The 23,342-nt window shown below is 41.5% G+C and overlaps 1 protein-coding gene across 9 annotated transcripts in view; it reads left to right on the forward strand.

Moving 5' to 3' along the window:
- FRYL (FRY like transcription coactivator) overlaps window positions 1–23,342 on the forward strand; it is a 471,518-nt gene that overhangs the window by 407,500 nt on the left and 40,676 nt on the right. For all 9 annotated transcript variants that reach the window (XM_077477518.1, XM_077477512.1, XM_077477513.1 and 6 more), the window contains 10 exons: window positions 2,883–3,084; window positions 3,173–3,294; window positions 6,745–6,932; window positions 7,333–7,427; window positions 9,766–10,373; window positions 13,520–13,617; window positions 15,620–15,790; window positions 18,991–19,131; window positions 21,940–22,134; window positions 22,241–22,402. In XM_077477518.1, coding sequence (XP_077333644.1) covers window positions 2,883–3,084; window positions 3,173–3,294; window positions 6,745–6,932; window positions 7,333–7,427; window positions 9,766–10,373; window positions 13,520–13,617; window positions 15,620–15,790; window positions 18,991–19,131; window positions 21,940–22,134; window positions 22,241–22,402 — 1,982 coding nt within the window. The remainder of the gene's footprint in view (window positions 1–2,882; window positions 3,085–3,172; window positions 3,295–6,744; window positions 6,933–7,332; window positions 7,428–9,765; window positions 10,374–13,519; window positions 13,618–15,619; window positions 15,791–18,990; window positions 19,132–21,939; window positions 22,135–22,240; window positions 22,403–23,342) is intronic.

Genomic DNA, 23,342 nt, shown 5'->3' on the forward strand with positions numbered 1-23,342 from the left:
CATCTCAAGAGTATACAGATTGTTTCAACACTGCTTATACTAAGGCTGCTTTCACACTTTAGCGCTAAAAAGAGCGCCTGTAAAGAGCCTCTCCTTTCACTCCAATGTGAAAGCCTGAGTGCTTTCACACTGGAGCAGTGTGCTTGCAGGACGGTAAAAAAAAGTCCTGCAAGCCACATCTTTGCAGCAGAGTATACACCGTTCTTAAAGCGCCCCTGCAGATTAAAATCAATGGGCAGTGTCGCCGGCACATCGCTGCTGCCGTGGCACTTTGTAGGCGGTTTTAACCCTTTCTCGGCCACTAGTTTCAGTGCCCCTCTAGCGGCCGAATAGCGCCGCTAAAATGACTGTAAAGCGCTGCTAAAAATAGCAGCACTTTACTGCCAACACCTCAGTGTGAGAGCAGCCTTAAGGTTAATAATTTTCACTGGGTTTCAACAGGTTTGCTTCAACTGCTTCCCAACTACAACCTGAAGGAAAAGCTGTGTATTGCCTAAGCTTTAAATGTTGTCTACCTGCTGCATACAATGTGTAAACTAGTAATAAATACTAGTGTAAAAACTTTTTTTTTTTTTTTTTATTTCCCAGCGGTCATATGAACAGTTTCTGGTCCTGGGCGGCTGGTGGGAGGAAATTCAGGCAAAGTCCAGAGCATTGGCACTGGAGAAGTGACATCACTGCTCAATGTATTCAGTGCCATTATCGGTTCTCACCAGGCTGCTCAGGACCCAGAGCTGTATGTTCACATGGCCGCTTGGCATAAGATTAAGACAAGATATTTAAACTGCTATTTATTTCAGACAGTATGCAGTATTACTAAACGCAGTAGACAAGCAGCATTTAAAGCTTGCCTTTTTTAAATTCTTTAACTTTCCCCTTTACAATGCCCTGTGCTTAGGAAAGGTAATTTACATCACTTATTTAACACATTTGGGTGACGCTGTTTGCAGCTGCTAGCTGTCAGACAGGTACGTAATTGACAGCTCTGGTTTCTCCTAAGGAGAGACAGAGTTTCCTGATCCTGTGATCAATATGTTAGCTATGACATTATGATCCCATGCAGACTAATGCCGTGTACACACAATCAGAATTTCGGCCAGCAAAAGACTGATGAGAGCTTTTCATCGGAAAATGCGACCTTGTGTATGCTCCATCGGAATTTAGCTGGCCGAATTCCCGCCAGCAAAAATTTGATAGAATGTTTTTCCATCTGGAAAATTGAGAACATGCTATCGGAAATTCCGATAGTGTGTATGCAATTCTGACACGCAAAAACTCTTGCATGCTCAGATTCAACTACGAGATAGGAAGCTATTGGCTACTAGGTTTTGAAATTCCTTTTTCTAGTCCCGTTGTACGTGTTGTAAGTCACCGCGTTCTTGGCGGTCGGAATTTGGTGTGACCGTGTGTAAGCAAGACAGTTTGAAAGTAATTCCGTCGGAATTCCGACAGGAAAACCATCAGAGCTTTTTCCAACGAGAATTCCGATCGTGTGTACGTGGCATACGGGTTTAGTCATAAAAAATAAACCTTGCTCACACCAGTGCGGCTTTGAAATCACGCTACTGCATTGCGATTTCAAAGCTGCAGATCAGTGCAATTTTTGGCCCTCCCGATTTTATTGCGGCTTGAGATTTCATTTAACAGGAGTCAATGCAAGACGCAATGAAATCACAAAAAAGTAGTGCAGGAACCTCTTTAAAAAGTCGCTGCGACTGGAGTCTCAACAATTTGAATAGTTTCATTGCCGGCAATGGGGTGAAATTTGTCATGCAATTTTGAACTGACAAATCACATGACAAATCGCACAGGTGTGAACAAGGGCTTAGCCCATTTCAAAAATAAAACGAATGTAAACATTTGTCAATCTGTATTAAAAACAAAACAACGTTTTTTATTAAAACAATATACCAAATAGCAGACTTATTTGTTATAAAATAATACATAAAAAATTATTAGAATTCTTGGGCCCATTGGTGTCTTGACTCCACAGACGTTTCTGAGATTGCTTGATCATAATAACTTTGATATGCTTACTTGTCATGATTTTGTTCTTGTGATCGCTTTGCTTCTATATGTCTGTGGAAAACCGTAAGTTTTTCTATTTTTGTAAAATTTATTATGGGGAAAAAAAAAAATTTAGTAATGCAAAATAGTCGTAGCGATATAATCCAGTTAACCAGAATATACTGACACTGCTAAATTGTTGGCTTTAGCTTTCAATTACCTGTGCACCAAAAGGTTAAGCAGAATTAAAGAGGAAGTAAACCCTGATGGGTTTACTTCCCCTTTTTTTCCCTGCAAAGGTAAAGCATAATGGACTACTATGCATCGCATAGTAGCTCATTATGTGTCACTTACCTGACACAGGAGCCAGCGAAGTCTCCGCTGTCCCCTGTAGTCCGCCGCATCCATGTTGCTTGTGGCGTCTCGCAGCTCCGACGAATCACAGCGGCGCAACCGCGATGACGTCACTCCCGGGCATGCGCACGGGAGTCGCGTCTCGCAGCTCCGCCGCTGCCATACGGCGAAGCCGCGATGACGTCACTCCCGCGCATGCGCACGGGAGTCGACAAATTTGGCAAATCCATTCTTGGATTTGCCGCATTTAGTGCGCCTGCGCGCCGCTGTCTACGGCGCATGCGCCGTAGACAGCGGTGCCCATTTTCGGGCAAATATCTCCTAAACCATATAGGTTTAGGAGATATTGCTTGGACCTACAGGTAAGCCTTAATCTAGGCTTACCTATAGGTCCAAGTTGTTTGGAAGGGTTTACTTCCTCTTTAAGTGGGGAAAAGTCCTGAACGATGGACGTTTTCAATGCTTACAAGCAAGCTGCTTTTACATGAACATATTCTGAAATGTTTGCTTCCTATCTGCAGGTATTAATGATTTTATACCGGATTACCAGCCTTCCCCTATGACGGACTCAGGGCTCAGCTCAAGTTCTACCTCTTCAAGCATAAGCTTAGGGAATACAAGCACTACTGTTCCCCACCTCCAGACCACTATCCTCAATGAGGTTGATCTCACTGTAGAGCAAGATGAGAAGGTGAAAACCCTCATAGAGTTCATTACATCAAGGTACGTCTTTAGCTTTTTCCGATGTTTGACAATATGCTCTGTAAATGTTACCCATTCCTTTTGACCTCATTTGTGTATTGTCTTCTAGGAAAAGAGGACCGTTGTGGAATCATGAAGATGTTTCTGCAAAAAATCCCAGTATAAAAAGTGCTGAGCAACTTACAGCATTTTTAAAACATGTAGTCTCTGTTTTCAAGCACTGTAGATCAGGTGAGTCTATGGTAGAGTTTAAATTCTGATCAGATACATGGTTACGTTTTCTACAATTGCCCTAAGTTTCCGGCTCCTGAAATAATGTGGATAACCTCTACATGTATGGTCTTCTTGAGGTGACGGCATTTATTTTCTCTCGTTGCTTACATTGTAAATTGTGCCAAGGTTTGCTTTACATTCTTAGGTTTTAAGACAAATATTTATATGACATTTCCCTTGCCATATTTTGTACCAACCACAAGTAAATTGACTTAAAACACTCCTTACACTTGCTCATCTTACAACAGCAGTTAGCTGTCAGTTCTATCTAACACTAAGGCTAGGCTCACACCTAAGACGGCCGCAGCTCGCAGCAGGGGTCCATTTTGTCCCTGTTTTCCATATCGGGGATGAATTTTTGCCTGAGTTTGGCCCTGAAATGGAGCCAAAGGCGCACAGGACTCCTGTGCAAGCTGCTCCACAGCCGCCCCGGAGATATGTGAACTGGCTCCATAGAGAGCCAGGCACAATCTCCCGTCATGCGAAATGGATGTGGAGAAACCCACATCCAATTTGCACTAGTGTAAACCTAGCCTTAAAGTGATTCTAATGGCTTTCTTTTAGAAAAAATATAAAAATCATACTCGCCTGCTCTGTGTAATGTTTTTTCAAAGAGCGGCCCAGATCCTGCTCCAGGTCCCCTCCGCCAGTGTGCCTGACCCCTCTCTCCTGCACCCAAACAGGCTCGTTGCCAAGCCGTGGCTCTGCACGTCTATTCACACACAGAGCCACATTCGGTCCAACCCCCTCTCTCTCCCCTTATTGGCTCACTGGCCGTGATTGACAGCAGCGGGAGCCAATGACTCATGGTGCGGTCTCAGCCAATGAGGAGGGAGAGTCCCTGGAGAGCTGAGGCTCTCGTGCACATCGCTAGATCGAGATTCGGCTTGACTAAGTATTGGGGGTGGTCTGGGGGGAACTGCTGCACAGAGAAGGTTTTTTATGCATTTTATGCGTGAAGGTAAGAAAAACCTTGAGACTTTAGAACCACTTAAGGCTGGGTTCACACTGCTGCGGGGGGAGATCCAGATGTGATTCGCACCGCAAATCACATCCGATCTCCGTAGCGATGCAAGTTCAGCCATACAGATAGTATGGCTGAATTCGCATCGCTCCCGCAGCAAACTCGCACGGGACCCTTTTTTTGGTCCGCAACAGAATCGGATCGCATGGGGGTTCACACCATGCGATCCGATTCCTGTGCGAGTCGGCAGATCGCACTGCGATATGCGGACGGATCTGGGGGTGTCATTAACATATCATTGACACTCCCAGCCGTCCGCATAGGGCAGTGTGAACTGCTGGCGGGAGTAATGCGATGCGGGAAAACGCCGCGGATTCGCGGCGTTCCCGCATCGCAGCGGTGTGAACCCGGCCTTAAGCTGGACATAGATATTTAAGAAAAATCTTACAAAAAGTCTCAGAACTTTTGTTTGTTGTTCAAAACAGTTAGTTTGTTTTTAACATTTTGGTTTTGTAATGAATGGGCTTTCCTGAATGAAAACGACATACACTATTATAAAATGTGTTTGTTCAGGAAAAACGTTCTATCCAGCTCTTTCTAATTTTCTCATCAGTGTGGTTGAAAAGAAATGGTGATTTGACCCCACTAATGATTAGCAAAACAAATTAACTTTTTTTTTTCTCAGAGCCGTCTTTCTCCAAGAATATATGTTCAAAATTCCACCCAGCTTGAGGGACATATTTATTCTGCTCATAAATATTCTCGGTAAACTATTCCAAATATTTTGATTTTGCACTGGTTGTATCCATGTGCTTATTTTTATCCAAAGTCCATGATTAGGGCTGGGTAGGATGTACTCACATCAAGATGTAATTTACAGTTCATTTATAGAAGGAATCTCAAAACTTTTGTAACAAAGGGCCAGTTTACTGCCCTTCAAACGTTAGGGGGGCTGGACTGTGGCCAGTGGGAGTAGAAAATGCCTTGGCCTTCGGTGAGAGTAAACAATGCCGTAGACTTGGTGTTCAGTGGAAGTATAAAAAAATTACAAGGTTGGTTTCAGTAGGAGCAATGGCGCCCCATCATTGGTTTCAGTGGGAGGAATAATTCCATGTCATTGGAGTCAGTAGGAGGAACAGTACCCTATCATTGGTGTTAGTGGGAGAAAAACTGCTCCATCGTTTCAGTCAGTGGGAGGAATAATGCTGCATTATTGGCATCAGTGGGAAAATTAGTTACCTATCTCTGGTGTCAGTGGAAGGAACATTTTCCCCTTAGTTGGTGTCAGTGGGAGGAAGAGTGCCCCATCGTTGATGTCAGTTGGAAGAATGTTACCCCATCTTTGGTGCCAGTGGGAGGAATAGTGCCCCATCATTGGTGTCAGTGGAAGAATTAGTTCCCTATCTCTTGTGTCAGTGGAAGGAATATTACCCCATTTTTGGAGTAAGCAGGAGGAATAGTTGCTGTCAGAGGGCAAATTAGTTCCCTATCTCTGGTGTTAGTGGGAGGAATAGTGCCTCATATCAGTGGAAGGAATAGTTCCCTGAGGGCTGGATAAAGGAAAAAAGGGGCATGTTTGGCCCGTGGGCCAAAGTTTGGAAACCTCTAATCTATAGCACTGACAGAACAAGCAGTCGACTATTGTAGTTACAAGTAATTAACTCTTGTTAGGTCTATACACTGTGTTATATAAACATTTCAATGGATTTGGGTCTATACACTGTGTTATATAAACATTTCAATGGATTTGGGTCTATACACTGTGTTATATAAACATTTCAGTGGATTTTGAACATAAAACTTTTTTATTCAATTGAAAAAGGCTGGTTCTAGTAAGAAAAACTTTTATTCTCCTTTCCAGTAGAACTCAACCTTGTTCTGTTCAATCATTCAGTGCGTTTTACTCCTTGCCCACTGGATTTAGCTTATTGACAGTAGGCTTGGATATAAGAGAAGCAGAGGCAAACCAATGATTTTTGTTTGTTTACCAGCCAGACTTAACAACTGTCAGTGAAAATACAGCCATCTCATATACGGACATATAAAACTTATATTGTTATTGCCATTGTCAGCAAGTTCAGAACAAGAAAAAAACAAGTAATACTTCTGTGTAAAGAGGTGATTCTATCAGGAGTGTTGCTGGGCTGCTAGTTATTATGTATTACAGTTTCTGGTTAAGGAAATCCATCGGATTTTTCCAATGCTTGTCTGGCCTTGTTCTGGGACTTGTGCCCTTAGGTCAAAGAGCACATTCTAGAACAAACTGGTCAAAGAGCACATGCTGCACACCAGTGGTACAGTCTACATTAGGCAGATATGGCACTTCTGGGTAACCTAGATAAATAACCTTGTTTATGTGCATCTGAGTTGTTATACGGCTGAATGTCGCAAACGTATAGGTCTCTGTTTAATGCAGTGGTAATTATTTCATCCTGTTTTTGTAGGGTTCCAGCTCGAGCACCATCTCAGTGAGGTTGCACTGCAGACGGCTCTGTCCTGCTCATCCCGCCATTATGCTGGAAGGTCGTTTCAGATCTTCCGGGCTCTCAAGCAGCCTCTCTCGGCACAGACCCTATCAGATGTTCTTTCCAGGCTGGTAGAGACAGTGGGAGATGCAGGGGAAGAAGCACAGGTAATATTACAATTTATGATTGATATTTATTTGTATGATACACTAATGGAAGGTTATTGAATATGATTCTTTAACCTCCCAGCAGTACATGTTCTAATCACTTTGATAATATGACACTGGACAGTACATGTCTTGGTTGTAGCTCTTTCTACCTTTATTACTTTGAATTACACATCGGGGACTTTTTACATTTTCTTCACATCTGATTTTTATTTGTGCATGATGAGTTTTTTTGTCACTGAAGTCAATGGTACTGTTTGCTTTTCTTCCATGTTTGTAACTATTTATCGTACATGTACAATCTGTTTGCCATTTTAAATCTCACTTTAGCTTAGCAGTGATTATGAGGATGAGTTGCATAAGTGAAATATTGATATTTTTTTTTTTGCTTCTTTTCTAGGGTTTTGTCATTGAACTTCTTCTAACACTAGAGTCAGCTATTGACACATTGTCAGAAACTATGAAGCATTATGACCTCCTGACTGCACTTGCTCAGTAAGTTTGTTTGTTCCCTCTCTAAGGGTTCAACCTTGTTTTGTGAGATTCTTTTATCTTTTATTCCCGTCTTCATTAGAATAGTCCCCTTCTATTCCCTTTCCTGTGACAAATCAAAATTTTAGATTTTTCCCTCACTCTAAGTCCCAGTGACTCTGATCATCAAAGGTTGAATCTCCCCAGTGGGGATACAGACAGCAATAAAAATCTAACTAAGATTCTTACTCCATCCAAAACAAAGGAAAACAAATGGCTTTAAGGAGATTTAATAAGGAAAACTCATCCCCATCCCTATTCCATCAGTGCTTTCTGTTGCTTTGTAGGAACAGCCTCTGATCTTTTGATTTTATTTTTACTTTCTAGATTGGGTGGTGTTGCTCATTTCCCCTCCATTTCTTAACAGCCAGGAATCTTAGAATTTATATCCTACCAGATTACAGGCAGCATGGCAATGGGATCATTGTACTTCTTACTACTTGTGGCACGTTTTAGATGCATTTAGAAAGCATTACTAGCTGAGATAATACAAATATCCATGCAATAAAAAAAACAACAAAGGGGGCATCTGGCAAGCGTTTTTAAATGAGACGCAAACGCACACATTTTTTTCCAAAAACGTACTGTTTAACGCATTAGGTGCATTAATAGGTGCTCAAATTTCTTTGCATGTCTATATGAGCCCTTACAGACAAACAAAAGACATGCCTTGTAAAACCTGCCAATACCCAAAAGCTGTTTGTGAGGTGTGCGGTGAGGGGGCTTTAAATTGTAAAATTAACTGTTAAAATCATTAAATGCAGGCACCAATACAAAACATCTCTATTCATGTTGTTGGTATAAACCTTTAACAGAGGTGTGCTCTTTGTTATCATCTAGCATGCCCCATGAGTCTTTAAACATGGGATGCTTGAATGCAGGGGTTTGCCAAGATTTGCAAACAAAGGGCCAGTTTACTGTTCTTTAGACTCTAAAGGGGCCGGGTTGTGGCCGGGGGGGGTAGAAAATGTCCCAAACCCAACATCAAAACTTGTGGTTTTTTTTATGTGGTCAATGACCTGTGGGTCATTCATCAAACCACGTGTTCTATATAGTTCAGGGGTAACGTGCTGAAAACACACCTAAAATGCAATACACCAAAACGATGTACTGCATAGATGTGAACTGGCCCTAAGTTGGCATAATTAGAACCTGATATTTATACCTGGTTTGGGCCTGCTGAGCTGCCACATGTGGGAAGGGGGGAGGTGGCGGCAATGCACAGCTTCCAATCTTTCATATATGCATCTTGGAGTATGTGTCTTGCTTCTTTCACACTTTTGGTTTTTCTGATATTTACTTTCTAGGGCCAGTTTCTCTCAACCCATTACTACCACCCATCCCTCCCACCCTACACTATATGTCCTCTTCTAACTATGTAACAAAAAAGATCTGAATCTTACCCAGACAACATATACTTTGTAAAAATCCATCCTAGACTTTATATTTTAAATTCACAGCTGTGACAAACTACTCAGCCTTTAAGGTGGTTCTAGAGGCTCAAGGTTTTTTTTTTTTTTAACCTTCATGCCATCTATGCATGAAGGCAAACAAACTTCTCTGTGCAGCAACCAGCCCCCACTAATACTTACCTGAGCCTGATCTTCCTCCATCCCTGTGCACTCTCGGCTCACACTCGCCTCTCTGGGGACTCTCACTCCTCATTGGCTGAGACCGCAGTGGGAGCCATTGGCTCGCTCTGGTGTCAATCACATGCATTGCGCTAATGAGGAGAGAGAGGGGTGGGGCAGAGCCACAGCTGTTTTGTGTGAATGGACACGCAGAGCAGCAGCTTGGGAGTGAGCCCGCCTGGGTGCCCCCATAGCAAGCTGCTTGCACTGGGGGCACTCGGCAGGAGTGGCCAGGCGCACCGCTGGGGGACCCGGGAGAAGGAGGATTGGAGCTGCTCTGTGCAAAACCACTGCACAGACCAGGTAAGTATAACATGTTTATTATTTTAATGGAAAAAAAATGCAAAGCTTCACTATCACTTTAACCGATACCTGAATGCGCACTTGCTGTTAGGAATCATTGTACTACAAAAGCCATTGACACAATATTCTTTACAAAAGATTTTTACTGTCAAATTTCAACATGTTACACCGGAAAACCCACAATAAAATCAGATTACTCAGAAAATATAGGGCCAGTTGAAATGTGATTTAATATTAGGTTTGTTTCTTCTTTATGCTATGTCATGTAAACGCAGTTTTTCTTTTTTCTTTTTTTTATATGTTTTTACTTAAGATGATGTGTGTGATAGATCCTTCTAGTAAATAGTTTTTTCCTTTTTATTCTGTAGCACCTCATACCAAGAGCCAATGATGGGCAATAAGAATGCTGCAAACAGGAAGAGCACCGGGCAGCTGAATCTAAGCACAAGTCCTCTTAGTAGTGGCAATTTCATGGCATACTGTAACAATGCTAGAAGCAACTCTTTGAGGCTAAGTTTAATGGTTGACCGCCGTCTGGACCGGCGGCGGAGTAACACACTGGATATAATGGATGGCAGGATAAACCATGGGGGAAGTTTAGCAAGGACTAGAAGCCTTTCCTCCCTGCGAGAGGGAGGGATTCATGATGTGCAGCCTGCTACTGATCCCACCAATCTCATGGCTACTATTTTCTGGATAGCGGCATCCTTGCTGGAGTCAGACTATGAGTATGAGTATTTACTTGCTCTTAAGTTACTCAACAAGCTGTTCACTCACCTGCCACTGGATAAGTCTGAAAGCCGGGAAAAGATTGAGACGGTGCAGAACAAACTGAAGTGGAATAATTTCCCTGGTTTGCAGCAGCTTTTCTTGAAGGGTTTTACCTCCATTTCTACACAGGAAATGACTGTACATCTGCTCAGCAAGCTTATAACCGTTTCTAAGCACACCATAGTGGATCCACCCCTGCTGAGTGGTGAGTGGTGATATCAATTCTGGGAGATCCATAAGACAGCCATGTTTGCCTAATAGATATCTGTACTGTGCTTCCAGCTTATCAGTTCTTAATTGTAATTGTGCTTTACTGTTTTGCTTCATTAAGCCTATTTTAAACTGAGACTTTTAAAGAGGAAGTAAACCCTGATGGGTGTTACTTCCTCTTTCATTTCCTGCAAAGGCAAAGCATAATGGACTACTATGCATCGCATAGTAGTCCATTATGTGTCACTTACCTGACACAGGAGCCAGCGAAGTCGCCGCTGTCCCCTGTAGTCCGCCGCATCCATCTTCTTGGTGGGGTCTCGCAGCTCCGCCGCTGTCATTCGGCGAAGCCGCGATGACGTCACTCCCGCGCATGCGCACGGGAGCCGACACGCGCGGCAGCTCCGTCGTTGAGAATGCTGCGCTCAGTGCGCCTGCGCGCCGCTGTCTACGGCGCATGCGCCGTAGACAGTGGTGCCTCTTTTCGGGAAAATATCAGATATTTCTTGGACCTACAGGTAAGCCTTAATCTAGGCTTACCTGTAGGTCAAAGTGGTTTGTAAGGGTTTACAACCACTTTAAGCTGGCCATGGTTGGTCGGAAATTCAGCAAGTTTAGCAAGGACCTGTTGGATTTTGTTACATCCATGGTCTGTCCCATTTGAGAGGAGCCAAGCTAGTGATCAATTTCTATCAAACAGGAATGTTGAAAAATGTGTGTTCGATCAGCACATGCAGCCAAACAGCTACAGTGCTAATCGGTGTATTCTGGCAGCAGAGAACTCCTGCTGTCAGAATACAATAGCACAGCGTGGAGGATTCCTTCATCCAACCTCATATGTGTGGATAAGGGAATAACTTTGTTATCTTTGTGTTTTTTTGATCAACTGGCTTGCTAATTAAGAAAATTTTAATTTAATTAAAAAAAAAACGAATCATCTATGGACAGCTTTACAAATGGTAGGTGCCTTGTACTGATTTTTTTTTTTCCTATTCAGCCAAGTTTCTAAATTGTACTACTTGACATACAAACCTGTATATGAAATGCCATAAAAAAAGTAAAATGCAGCAATTTGTGTAGTACTTGTAGTGCTAATTCTGTAGGTATAATAAATCCGACATGGGTTTTAGCAATCTTTAGCAATCTTCTTTCAGCATTAAGTGAACCCAGGGTGCGCTCAGTGCTGAGCATTTCCCTTATTTAATCAAAGTGCATCACTATTTGTCTGAAAAAAGTAACGGGAGACTGTCTCCCACATATCAATCTGCTATACACAGTGGAAAAACAAGAACAAGAAAAAACCCCTGTGTGGGACTTTAAAATATAATGTTTATTCATACAAAAAAGCAAAAACAGACGACTAGCATCTGAATAAATACACAGTACAATGCAAGAAAAAATTATTATTGGAACATCACAACAACATTTGTGCTCTCATGAAAGTAGGACACCCCAAAACCCAACGCGTTTCCAGTTTTGCTTGAAAACTTTCATCAGGGGTAGAGAGTAAGATGAGATGCAGTGTAATTAAAGCTCATGATAGAGCCAATCCTCAATAGGATGTGAGCATGTAAAATGCAGCTGCAGTTGGGCCCCAAGGACAAGGTCCCTAATGAGGAAGTTAGTGCACCCCTCCACAAAGTATACAGACTGATGTGAAGTCAAGAATCCACCACCTCCCTGTAAAGCGTGACGCCTAGATCAGATGCAGCCCGGGCTGTGGTTCGGATCCACGTTGGTGGGGATTTTTACTTTACCCCCTTTAATTGACTGGGAGGTGGTGGATTCTTGACTTAGAATTCACATCAGCCTGTATAATAAACATTATATTTTAACAGTTTCATCGCATGTGTCGGTGGTCTGCCAAAGTCCCACACAGGGGGTTTTTCTTGTTCTATATTTAGGGATGGGACCGCCACACTGCTGTTTCTGACTCAGTGGGAGACACTTTTTCTTGTACCCAGTGGAGAAACAAGGGGTCTACTTAGATCTCTGATGCTTCCATAAAGTGGACCTGTGACCTTAATAAAATTTAAAAAATGCATACATAATTTTTTACAGGTATATACATCAGCAGCACTTTACATGTATACTGTACATTTACATCAGTCCCTGCCCTCAAGGGGCTTACAATCCAAGGTCCCTAACTCACATTCATTCATGCACATTCTAGGGCCAATTTAGACAGGAGCCAATTAACCTACCAGCATGTCTTTGGAGTGTGGGAGAAAAACGGAGTACTCGTGGGAAACCTACGCAGGCACAGGGAGAAATAGGCAAACTCTAGGCAGGTAGTGTCATTGTTGGGTTCTGAACTAACGACCCTAGCGCTACTAAGCAAGGAGCGCTAGCCACTTGGCCACTGTGCTGCCCATGTATATGCATATTTAGCACAGCTACATACACATGCATATAGTTAAGATATTTGGGCATACAGCACACCCTAAATACACTTTGGCGTCGTCGTAAATTGTGTTGAGGCATTGTGAGGCATTAAAACTAAATAGATGAAACCGTAAAGATTTTTTTTTTTTTTAGTACATGTCACTTATGTACAATTCAGTTCACCAAAACGTACTTTTAAATCGGCACAGATTTGTTATCAACTCAATAGTTTCCTTTTTGATACTTAGTAAAATTATCTGAAATGATGTTTGTGTGTTATAGCAATTCATGGGTAGAGGTGAGCTTGGCATCCTTTTGAACTCCTCTCTAGCCAAACTCTGAACGGGCACTTTTCCTATTACGATTATAACCTCATATCTAGCTGAACTTGTGCTATTTTCTTGCTCCCAATGGGTTGTGGGTCATTCCCTCCCCACATCCCACCTAAAGAGAGAGTTGGCCTGTGAAGCGGGTATGACCCAGCCCACAGCCCATTGGAGTAAATAATATCTCATATCTAGTTCAGCTAGACTTGAGGACACCCGAGCACATGTCTGTTCATGGGTATTGCAGAGCTGTAGTGAAATGTGTGGCCAGTTTGGCCCACTGTAGGGTTCACCATAGTAGTATACAATTATCTTATTATGTCAGACTACAGACTTTTGTATATCGTTTGTTGTAATAAAGGATATTATTGCTTGTTATATAGTAATGTGATTATCTTTCAGTGTGGCTGACAATGTTCTATTTTGGCAGGCTTTCCACTTAATATTTTGTGCCTATTACCACATCTAATTCAGCATTTTGACAACCCAACGTCATTCTGTAAAGAAACAGCCGAAAGGATAGCAAAGGTCAGTAAACATGAACACGTTTACATAGAAACTTATTAGGGTGGTAGAAAAAAAAACAATACTATTGAGTCTTCCCCTTTTTCTAATTTGCTTATTTGTTTTAGGCATCATGCACACTAGGCATTAAGCCTCTATGCATGATATGCTGGAGTTTTTGGTGGGGGTGGAAGACACAGGCACACCGTTCAGCTCAACCACTGCTAGCAGCTTGTAAATCTCTGAGGGAATGCGCCCAGGGAAGAAGACTGTGCGTTCTGGACATTGATCCCTGTTCACATACTGTTCTTAAGGGCTCGTTCACACCATACGTGCATGAAAACTGATGGGAAAACCACGCAGATTTCACTTGTAGACATGAGTTTACATCAGTTTTCATGTGTTTCAGGCAGTTTTTATGCACATTGACATCAGTTTTCATGCCTATCAGTTATGTGCCCTGTTCACACCACAGTGGTGATGTCACATTAGTTTTTTTTTTTCTGGGCAGAAAACTGCATACATGTTGCATATTCCTGTGCATAAAGAAATCTGCATGTGATACTAGTGTTGTGGTGCGAACAAAGCACATTAAGTACAAATTTTTTTTGTGCCCTTACCAAACGTGTGCAGAAAAAGTGACATTTCTGCACTTGGTGGGAACGAGGCTTTAAAGTGGTTCTAAAGGTAGAATTTTTTTTTTATCTTAATACAGATAATACATATAGAGAGCCTTGGCTGTCCTGATACTCTCCCTCATTGGCTGAGACATTGGCTTCCACTGCTGTCAAAGTCAGTGAGTCAATGAGAGAGAGGGGGCGGAGCCACAGCTCCGTGTCTGAATGGACACGCAGAGCAGCCTGCTGTGGGGGCACTCCTCAGGAGGGTGGGTCAGGAGCGCTGGCGAGGGACCCACAAAAAGGAGGATATGGGCTGTTCTGTGCAAAACCACTTGCACAGAGCAGGCAGTAAGCATAAAATGTTTGTTATTTTTAAAATAAAAAAAGAGACTTTAATATCACTTTAATGTTAGTACCACTCAGTGCATCATCCAACCGCAGCAGCTTTCAACCTCTGAGTTTTGTAGGCTGCTGGCACTTGGGCCTGTGCCCTCTAGCCACATGAACACACCAGGATCTCATGCAGCAGGGCTGAACACTCAGTATGCATAAGGCCTTATTTTGTTTTAACCTTTTTGTTTGATCTTTGTTTATCCCAAGCATTTTTAACAAGTATACTAATTAATCAGAGTATAGGGTCATTAGGATGCACGGTTTTTAGAGTCATCATACTTGGCTTCTGAAAATCACTGTATTCCTTATCGTGTAGCTTCAATATATTGAAGACAGAGAAGCATTAAATAGCTTCTGATGAATTGCTGTTGGTTGCTGCCTTAGTTTTTGCCTGTTGTAAAAGATTTACTGCCTGTTTTATGCTGTGAATATTAAGGTGACTCTGTCAATTAGAGAAGTGTGAGGGCTTCTGCCTATTGAAATTGTCTGATATATCTGAGGTCAGTAATTTTGAATCAGAGGCCCAGAACAAGTATGCTGTAAAGGAGTGTCGGAGTTCCTTTTCTGTGTACTTGTTCAGGTAAAGAATAACCGCTTGGAATGTAGTAGCACTCTCAGATGTAGGTGAGAAAAAGCAGTCTCTCCTATTCCCCATGACCAATTCCTCTTTAAAGAGCATTGCCCCTGGATAGAATGGGAAAGTGTTAACAACACATGTCAAGTTTGAGTCTATTCTTGGGGTGTAGCTCCTTATTTGCAACACAACCTTTGCAGGGGTCCTAACCTTTCCCTGCTTTATCCGATATACAATAAAATTGTGGAGTTGGGCATTACACCTACACATAAAATGTATATACAGTATTAATTTTTAATAATATGTTGGTAATATGTAAAGCAATGTAGCTGGCTGATGTAAAAAAAAAAGAAAAAATTGAACACTCTCCAAATCTTGTTTGGGGTGGTAGTGCAGTATTAGGTTGCCCACCTTCATTACTTGTGTTTTTATGTAATAGGTTTGTGCAGAAGAGAAGAGTGCCACCTTAACAAATTTGGCCCATATGATGAGCCTTTACAGCACACACAGTTACTCCAGAGACTGTGCCAATTGGATCAATGTTGTGTGTCGATATATCCACGATTCCTTTTCGGATATAACCTTCAGCCTGGTCACTTATCTCGCAGAGGTAAGAATGGAAGTTGGATATTGTACTGGCTGTGACCATATGACAGACTTATCCCCATGTTATGCTTAAATCCATTTTCATTGGAAAGACACATTTTACAGACAGATTTTTTTTTAAGTTTACATACCACTGGAAATGCAGTAAATGTTACATCCTTTTTACCTAGATAGCAAATATACTTAAAGTGGATGTAAACCCGAATTTTTTTTTTTTATGTCATTTAATTTATGATTTTCTATCATTTGAGCCCAGTCTTGCCACAAAGAGTTAATCCAGCTCTGAGCAATCCTCTTTTATTGTTCAGGGAGATAAATCTTGACAAACAGAGAAAAACTTTGTCAAATCCTCCCCCTTGCTGTGAGTGACAGGTGATTTACATATCTTGTGCACTAGCCTAAGAGACGTGCATTATTTTTTAATTCCCTCCCACTCCTTTCTTCTGCTGCTCTGCAAGGATTGGCTGTTCCACAACTCAGCATGATTTGGCATGCTGAAGTAATGTGGGGACATTTCTGGGTTTTGACTGGATGTTAGTGATCGTAGCAGAAGTTCAGTGTAAGAAATACACAGGAGAAAATGCATGTTGATAAGAGGAGAGTAGAGGTGGGCGGGGAGTCTACTGACATCACAACTCCACCCATTGAGCCCTGGAAAACAGACCCACCCACAAAATCTGCAGTTTTTCAGGTCTCATAGCGGACAGAGGGGAGACATTTGACAGATAAGTATACGTGCAGGAGGCATGTAAACCTTCTAGATTACCAATATTGCAGTAGTTTAGAAAGGATGAGAGTGGCTTTACATCCACTTTAAGGCACACTGTGCTGTACTGACTTAATGAATAACCATGAATTGCTTAACCCTTTTGTTGCTCAGATTAAATCATTGCCTGTGTTATAACTCATTTTTGATCAGTCCCAAAGTAGCTGCCTCATCCTATATATGTATGTTGTTTTTGTCCAGAGACTTGAGTTGCCCAAATATATGGTTTTATTGGAATTTTATGGAATTGCTTCTATTTCAAATATTGTGTGAATGTATATTACTTCCTGGGGGGGGGGGGGGGGGGTGCGCAGGTTTTGGAGATAGGTGGACGAGAGGATTTGGATGCTCCCATTAACAGCATGTCTGTGTTTTTTTGTTTTTTTATGGTGGTCTACTCTACTGAGAAGTTTTTTTCTTCAAGAACGCAAGTTTCATCAACCAACATCTCTTTAGTTACTGCTGGAGCTGATCTCTATATGCAGCTATCTGGATCTGCATATGCTCAGCAATAGCTTTGGAGAATGTACCTGGACCCTGCATTTGGACGATTGGTGAATAGGTGGAGCACTGAGAGTTGCTTATCAGAATTGTTGGCCAGCTTTATTTATTCTTATTTTCCATTGTTTTATGTGGGAAGGATTCATGAGTTCCCAAGGCTTAGCCTTATACCTTGAGCTGCATTGTCACTGCCTTGCAGTGCAAAATGTCAGCTCCCAGATACACAGGGAACAGTTCCGCTGTTACAAACCCGATTGCTGACTATTAGACCGCAAGCGTACTTCCACTCCTAACCCTACATAATCTATATTTGATTTGCCTTCAGAATCTATATTTGATTTGCCTTCAGCCTTCAGAGAAGCTGTCTCATGAGTAGCCCTACATTCTTGAATAGTTTAATACAGTGTAACTTCTAAATCCCAAGCAACTTCAATTACTCCCAGCCTTAGAGAAACTGTTTCAGCTCTTATTGATACTGTGAACACCACCGTGAAATCAGAAGAACAGCCTGCAGCTTCCATCAGTGCTGCTAACTGTTTAGGATTACATAAATGCCCTAAAGCTGGACATACAATGATAGATAAAAATCCAGCCAATTCCTTAACAGTGTAAATGAATGAATCCACCACGGGTCCTAGTGTATTTTCACAGGTGGTCCCGCTGGCTGTCAAAATACCTAAGCAGTGCCTGCATCTGATTGGATACAGCCATTGTTCTGTACAGTTTTCTGACTGGCTTCTTTGAACTTTTCTTCAAGAGATTTTGAGTGGAGTGAATTTTGGCTGATTCATGAGGATATATTGTATTAACAGGTTAGGGCTACCAAGGCTATCCCGATGCATATGTTGGTCCCAGATTTCCTTTATGGAGATTGGGACACTCCTGATAAGCTTTTCATGCCTAAACATTTGACAACTCTTTACCCATTTGAGGAGTCCTTTTTGAAGAGTGTTCCATGCCTTGAGTATCCCATCCTAATAAAGCACTAACAGCTCCTATAGAGGATGCACCTGTTTTTAAGGATCCCATTGATCAGAATTTGGAGAATCTAACTGTTGAGACCAGGGGTATCTCTGAATCAGTGATTCCAAAAAGTCAGGATTTCTACTCCCTGCTAGGTCTACCCTAGCCCGTCGAACGCATAACTATTGGTATGAGGAAAGAAGTTTTCATTCCAGGAAATACTCAATAGAGTGAAACCCCACCTTTTTTAAATCAGGGCCCAAATCAGTAGTTGGCCCTGAGTACCAATCAAGGGCCTTGCTGTCTTGTTTCAGAGACCCCTAGTTTATCTTTTTGATTGAGACTTTTGTTCAAGGTGCTTCTCATGTAGCCCGGCTGTGCGTTCATCTGTATTACTGTGGGATCTTAATGTTGTTCTTACTGTAGAATCCATTTCTTAGAATTCATTGAAGGACACAGGTCCCGCCCGCCCCTATGTGTCTATGATCTTCCCCTTAGTATTGCTTTTCTACAAAACTGAGGCATGCTGGGGAGTGGGAAGTGTTGTACCTTCAGGTCACTGTTTTTTTTGTTGGCCAGTGTCCAAACCCTCTTGTAAACTGCAGTATAACCAATTTGCATCCCTCAATGAACTCCAAAAAAAGGATTTTCTGGTAAGTGAAAAAAATCAGTCCATTTTAGTTATTTATTTTTGTTTAGCTAAAGCTGTGAATGTTGTGGTAAATTGATTATATTTAAGGGTCAGTCCACCTAAAGCAGATCGTTCAATTTTTGGGTAGCAGCAAAATCATTTTACATCTTAGCAAGTAGGTTGTCTCTAGTGGAGAAATCTCTATCTGAATAACCAGGCGCATACCTGCTGCATTTATTATAAGGAATGTCAGGGGTGGGTGAGCAACATTCCTTTTTGTCAATGGACTTTCCCATTTTATTCCACAAGTAATCAGTTTGTGTTTCTTGTCTTTGTCTTACAGCTCCTGGAGAAGGGCCTGTCCAGCATGCAGCAGTCATTACTGCAGATCATCTACAGCCTCCTCAGTCATATTGACCTCTCCACTGCTCCTGTGAAGCAGTTTAACCTTGAAATTATAAAAATCATAGGAAAATATGTTCAGGTAGGGATTTTTTTCTAGATTTAGATTTATCGGGTGTGTGTCTGTGTGTATATATATATATATATATATATATATATATATGTGTATGTATAAATATATATATATATATATATATATATATATATATATATATATATATATAAATATAAATGTGTGTGTGTGTGTGTGTGTGTGTGTATATATATATATATATATATATATATATATATATATATATATATACATACAGACGCACACAGCAAGGATTTTCATTGTTGTATGTGCACTATTACATGCATTCTCCTCTTCAGTGCAATGGCAATTGTCCCCAGAGCAAGGGACTGGTTTGCATTCACAATGTCATTCATTTAATGTGCTCAAGAGGTTTTTGTTTTGTTTTTTCTTTTTCCTGTTACCCATAAAAGCCAGATGTTTTATGACTTGTAATTAATTTCCAATATCCTGCTCTGACAGAAGCATTTATTTTTTGGCTCCCGTCAAAACCACAACATTCTATAATGCAAGGTTCTGTGCAGGAAAGCCCTAGAGCACTAAGCCAGCTTGATGCAAACTGCTTTATATAGCTTTGTGCTTGGCTGGAACACTTTATTCAGGAGCACTCAAATGAAAACACTGAAATGAGGTCAGCTTAGCAGTACCAGCAATACCATTCTCAGAACTATATGTGACTGTAGAGATGTACAATGCAGCTTTTCAGGTCTCGGGGTCTGCTTGTATCCCACAGAAGAAAAGTCTTAAAGGGGTTTTAAACACAAAACTAAAATTGTAATATATTGCAGCTGTGCATGCAAAGTGAATATGACTGAAAGTGACTTTTTCCTTTATTGAAGTGAATGCGACTGGAAGTGACTTTTCCTTATTGATTAGCTGCTGCACTTGCAGGGTTCTAATGAAGAAAGTTGCCGGGTCTCAATCTCCCTTTGAGGGAATCTCAACAAAAATTAAGTTTTTGTTGAAGGGGGTGACCAAATTCAGATTTTTTTTCTTAGTGCAGACATCTTGGAAAATGAATACCTTTCTGGGGGGCATACCGTACACCAGCTGTGTACAAAATGCGTGCAGGTTGCTATATTGCAATAATTTTTTTAGAAAATGACAGCGCTGCAAATCAAATAGGAATGGTCATTTACATTTGTGTCATGCATTTGTGATTAAAGTCATTCATTTACAATGTGACTTCTGTATCAATTGTATATGCTATATTTTTTTTTATTTACTTTTTTTTGGGGGGGGGGGGGATTTCCAGTTAAAATCATAGTTACCCTTTAAATGTGGTGGCTGTATTAGGTTTTTCTTTCTTTTTTTTGGCTTTTTCTCACTGTTTCATGTGGCCTGTAACACACCTTCTGTCTTAGGCTGGGTTCACATTGCAGCAATGCGGGAACGCCGCAAATCCGCTGCGGGTTCCCGCATCGCATACCTCCCGGCGGCAGTTCACACTGCCCTATGCGAACTGCTGGGAGTGTCAGTGAAATGTTAATGACACCCCCAGATCAGTTCGCATATCGCAGTGCGATCTGCAAACTGGGACAGGAATCTGATCGCATGGTGTGAACACCCATGCTATCAGATTCTGCTGCGGACCAAAAAAAGAGTCCTGTGCGAGTTTGGGCCGGGTGTGATGCGAATTCAGCCATACTATCTGTATGGCTGAACTCGCACCGCACAGAGATCGGATGTGATTTTCACTGCAGTGCGGTGCGAATCACATCCGATTCTCGTCACCGCTGTAATGTGAACCCAGCCTTAGGGTGCCTATACTCTGGATGCTGGAGCAACAAAGACACCTTTTAGATAACAACATTCTTAATCTGAGAGGAGGGTGTTAGAGTGTGTTAGTGTTAGATGTACGAACAGTTTTAGATGCAGAAATTCAGCTAATACTTTATAAGCAATTACAGCAAAAGTTTTTTTTCCTTTTGAGACAAAGCCTTTGACATAAATAAAAGCTGACCATTATAAGCACAGCTGTCAGTGGTAAATGGCTTTTCTCCTCAACCCTGTAACTGACACATCTGCAGGGCAGCTTGTTTTGTTGAAAGAAAACTTATTGGCCAGATTGCCGGGTGAAAATGAAGTAAAGCCTAAAAAAGCAAACCAATACAGCCACCATAACTAAGAATTGGTAAGACTTCAGTATAATAAATGTTTGCTTTTGTTTAACACTGCTTTAAGGTAAAATAGATTTGCTAGGAATGAACTCATCTTAAATTCCTATTATAGGCTGGCAAAACACTTTTTGTGGACTGAGTGGTGTCAGCCCTGCCAGTTGTCTTTTGCTAGACTACTCAACTACTCCCACTGTCTTCTTTTCTATAACATAGGGACTAATTGACTTGTAGTCAATAGGAACAGGGAGGGCTAAATGGTATTTTTGAGATAACACCTTTAGTTAGCAGAGGAAATTTCTGACAAGATTAACAGGTGTTTTTGCAGTCATAAAATAGATATAATAAAATGCTTGCAATGGTATCTTTAACAAGCCAAAATGTAGCAAATAAGGGGTTCATTGGTTAGGGGTTACAATGACTTTCTACACATGCTTTCAGTGCTTATTAGATGCTGAGAGATGTGTAAAGTAGTTGGCACCTGTCCTCTTCTTTTTACTGACTCTTATCAGGGTATTGTGTCCAACCAATAGACTATTTCAGGCTGACCAATTTCAGGTGAAGAATTGTCTTTAGTTCCAGATTTTCGTGCTGCCTGCTACTGGGATTGTTGTTTTTTTGCCTCTCTTTCTGCCATAGTTTTTGTTCTTGTATTATTCATCTCTTAATCATAGTTTTATTTTACTATTTGTCCTGTCAGAGTGCGTATTGGAGAGAAGCACTGAATATCCTTAAACTTGTGGTCTCCCGCTCAGCCTGTCTTGTAGTGCCAAATGACGCTCCAAAATCCTACAGAGATATAGGCTCACCCGAAATCTCATTTACAAAAATATTTAATTGTGCCTCCAAAGAGCTACCTGGAAAAACATTAGATTTTCATTTTGACATATCAGAGGTGAGATACCGTGTTATGAGAATTGATTGTTCGTATTTCCATTTCTTTTCCTTCTCCCGTCTCCAACACATTGCCAGATCTCACTTATATTGGCCTCTGTTTGTAGACACCAATAATCGGGCAGAAGTACGGAGACCAACACAGCGCTGCAGGAAGAAATGGGAAGGCAAAAGTCATTGCTGTAACTCGAAGTACATCCTCCACTTCCTCTGGTTCTAACTCCAATGCTCTTGTCCCTGTTAGCTGGAAAAGACCACAGCTCTCTCAGGTAATGGAGCCATTCATTCATAATCTCTCAAAAAGGCAAGTTATCCTTTATAAAGGTACCCAGAAAAGAAATATGTTTATGTTCTCCTCATCGTGGTATTCACCACTATGAACAATCAAGAGTGGATTTTTGTTTATAACCAATCTGCTGGATTGGGCACTAGATGTCCTTCTGTTTACAGAATATGTTTTTTAGGTTAAAACCCAACTCCGTGCACATTTATATATTTTCTTTTGCTATACATTAAAAAAAGCAACTTGGTCTGCAATACTCAACTGTAATACAAAGTTTTCCTCTAAGGTACCTCTTTTGGCCAAAATATTCCCTTGATCTTCTAGGTTGAATGACGCCCAGCATCATCAATTCAGTGCCCATCTCTGATTTAGTAAAGACTGCCTTGTACAGGAGGACTAGGACCCACATGAGCGAGCCCACCAGGAAGCTGTCTCTGTACTGGGCCAATCACAGCTTCACACATACATGAGGCTTGTATAGGTTTGACTGCAGAGTGGGAAATGCCTTGAACACAGATAATTGATCCACTACAGTGACAGCTTCCTCACAAGGGTTCAGACTAGATCCGAAAACACCTGAGCTCATCCCTAAAGAGGACATTACATGACCATCCTGAAGACTTTGGAAAAGTTAGGTATAAAAAATAGCTGAAAAAGCATGCTGGGGGACCTTCAGGAAAAGAAGGGGGTGGCTTGGGGGGAAACTAGTGTGTCTGGAGTTGAGCTTTGAGTTCTGATCAGGCTGAGAAGCCGACTATGGAGGCAGTGTTCAGGTAGCCAAACCACTTAATTCGTCCATCCATGCTGTCTAGGAATCTACAGGCTGAATATATAAAGTTTGTTTATGGTCAGCCTTAAAGGGGTTGTAAAGGTAAATGTTTTTTTACCTTAATGCATTCTATGCATTAAGGTGAAAAAACATCTGA

This window comes from Lithobates pipiens, unplaced genomic scaffold, assembly GCF_037356315.1.
Source record: "Lithobates pipiens isolate NorthernLeopardFrog02 unplaced genomic scaffold, aLitPip1_a1.2 Scaffold_13, whole genome shotgun sequence".
In the NCBI taxonomy this organism is placed as follows: Eukaryota; Metazoa; Chordata; class Amphibia; order Anura; family Ranidae; genus Lithobates; species Lithobates pipiens.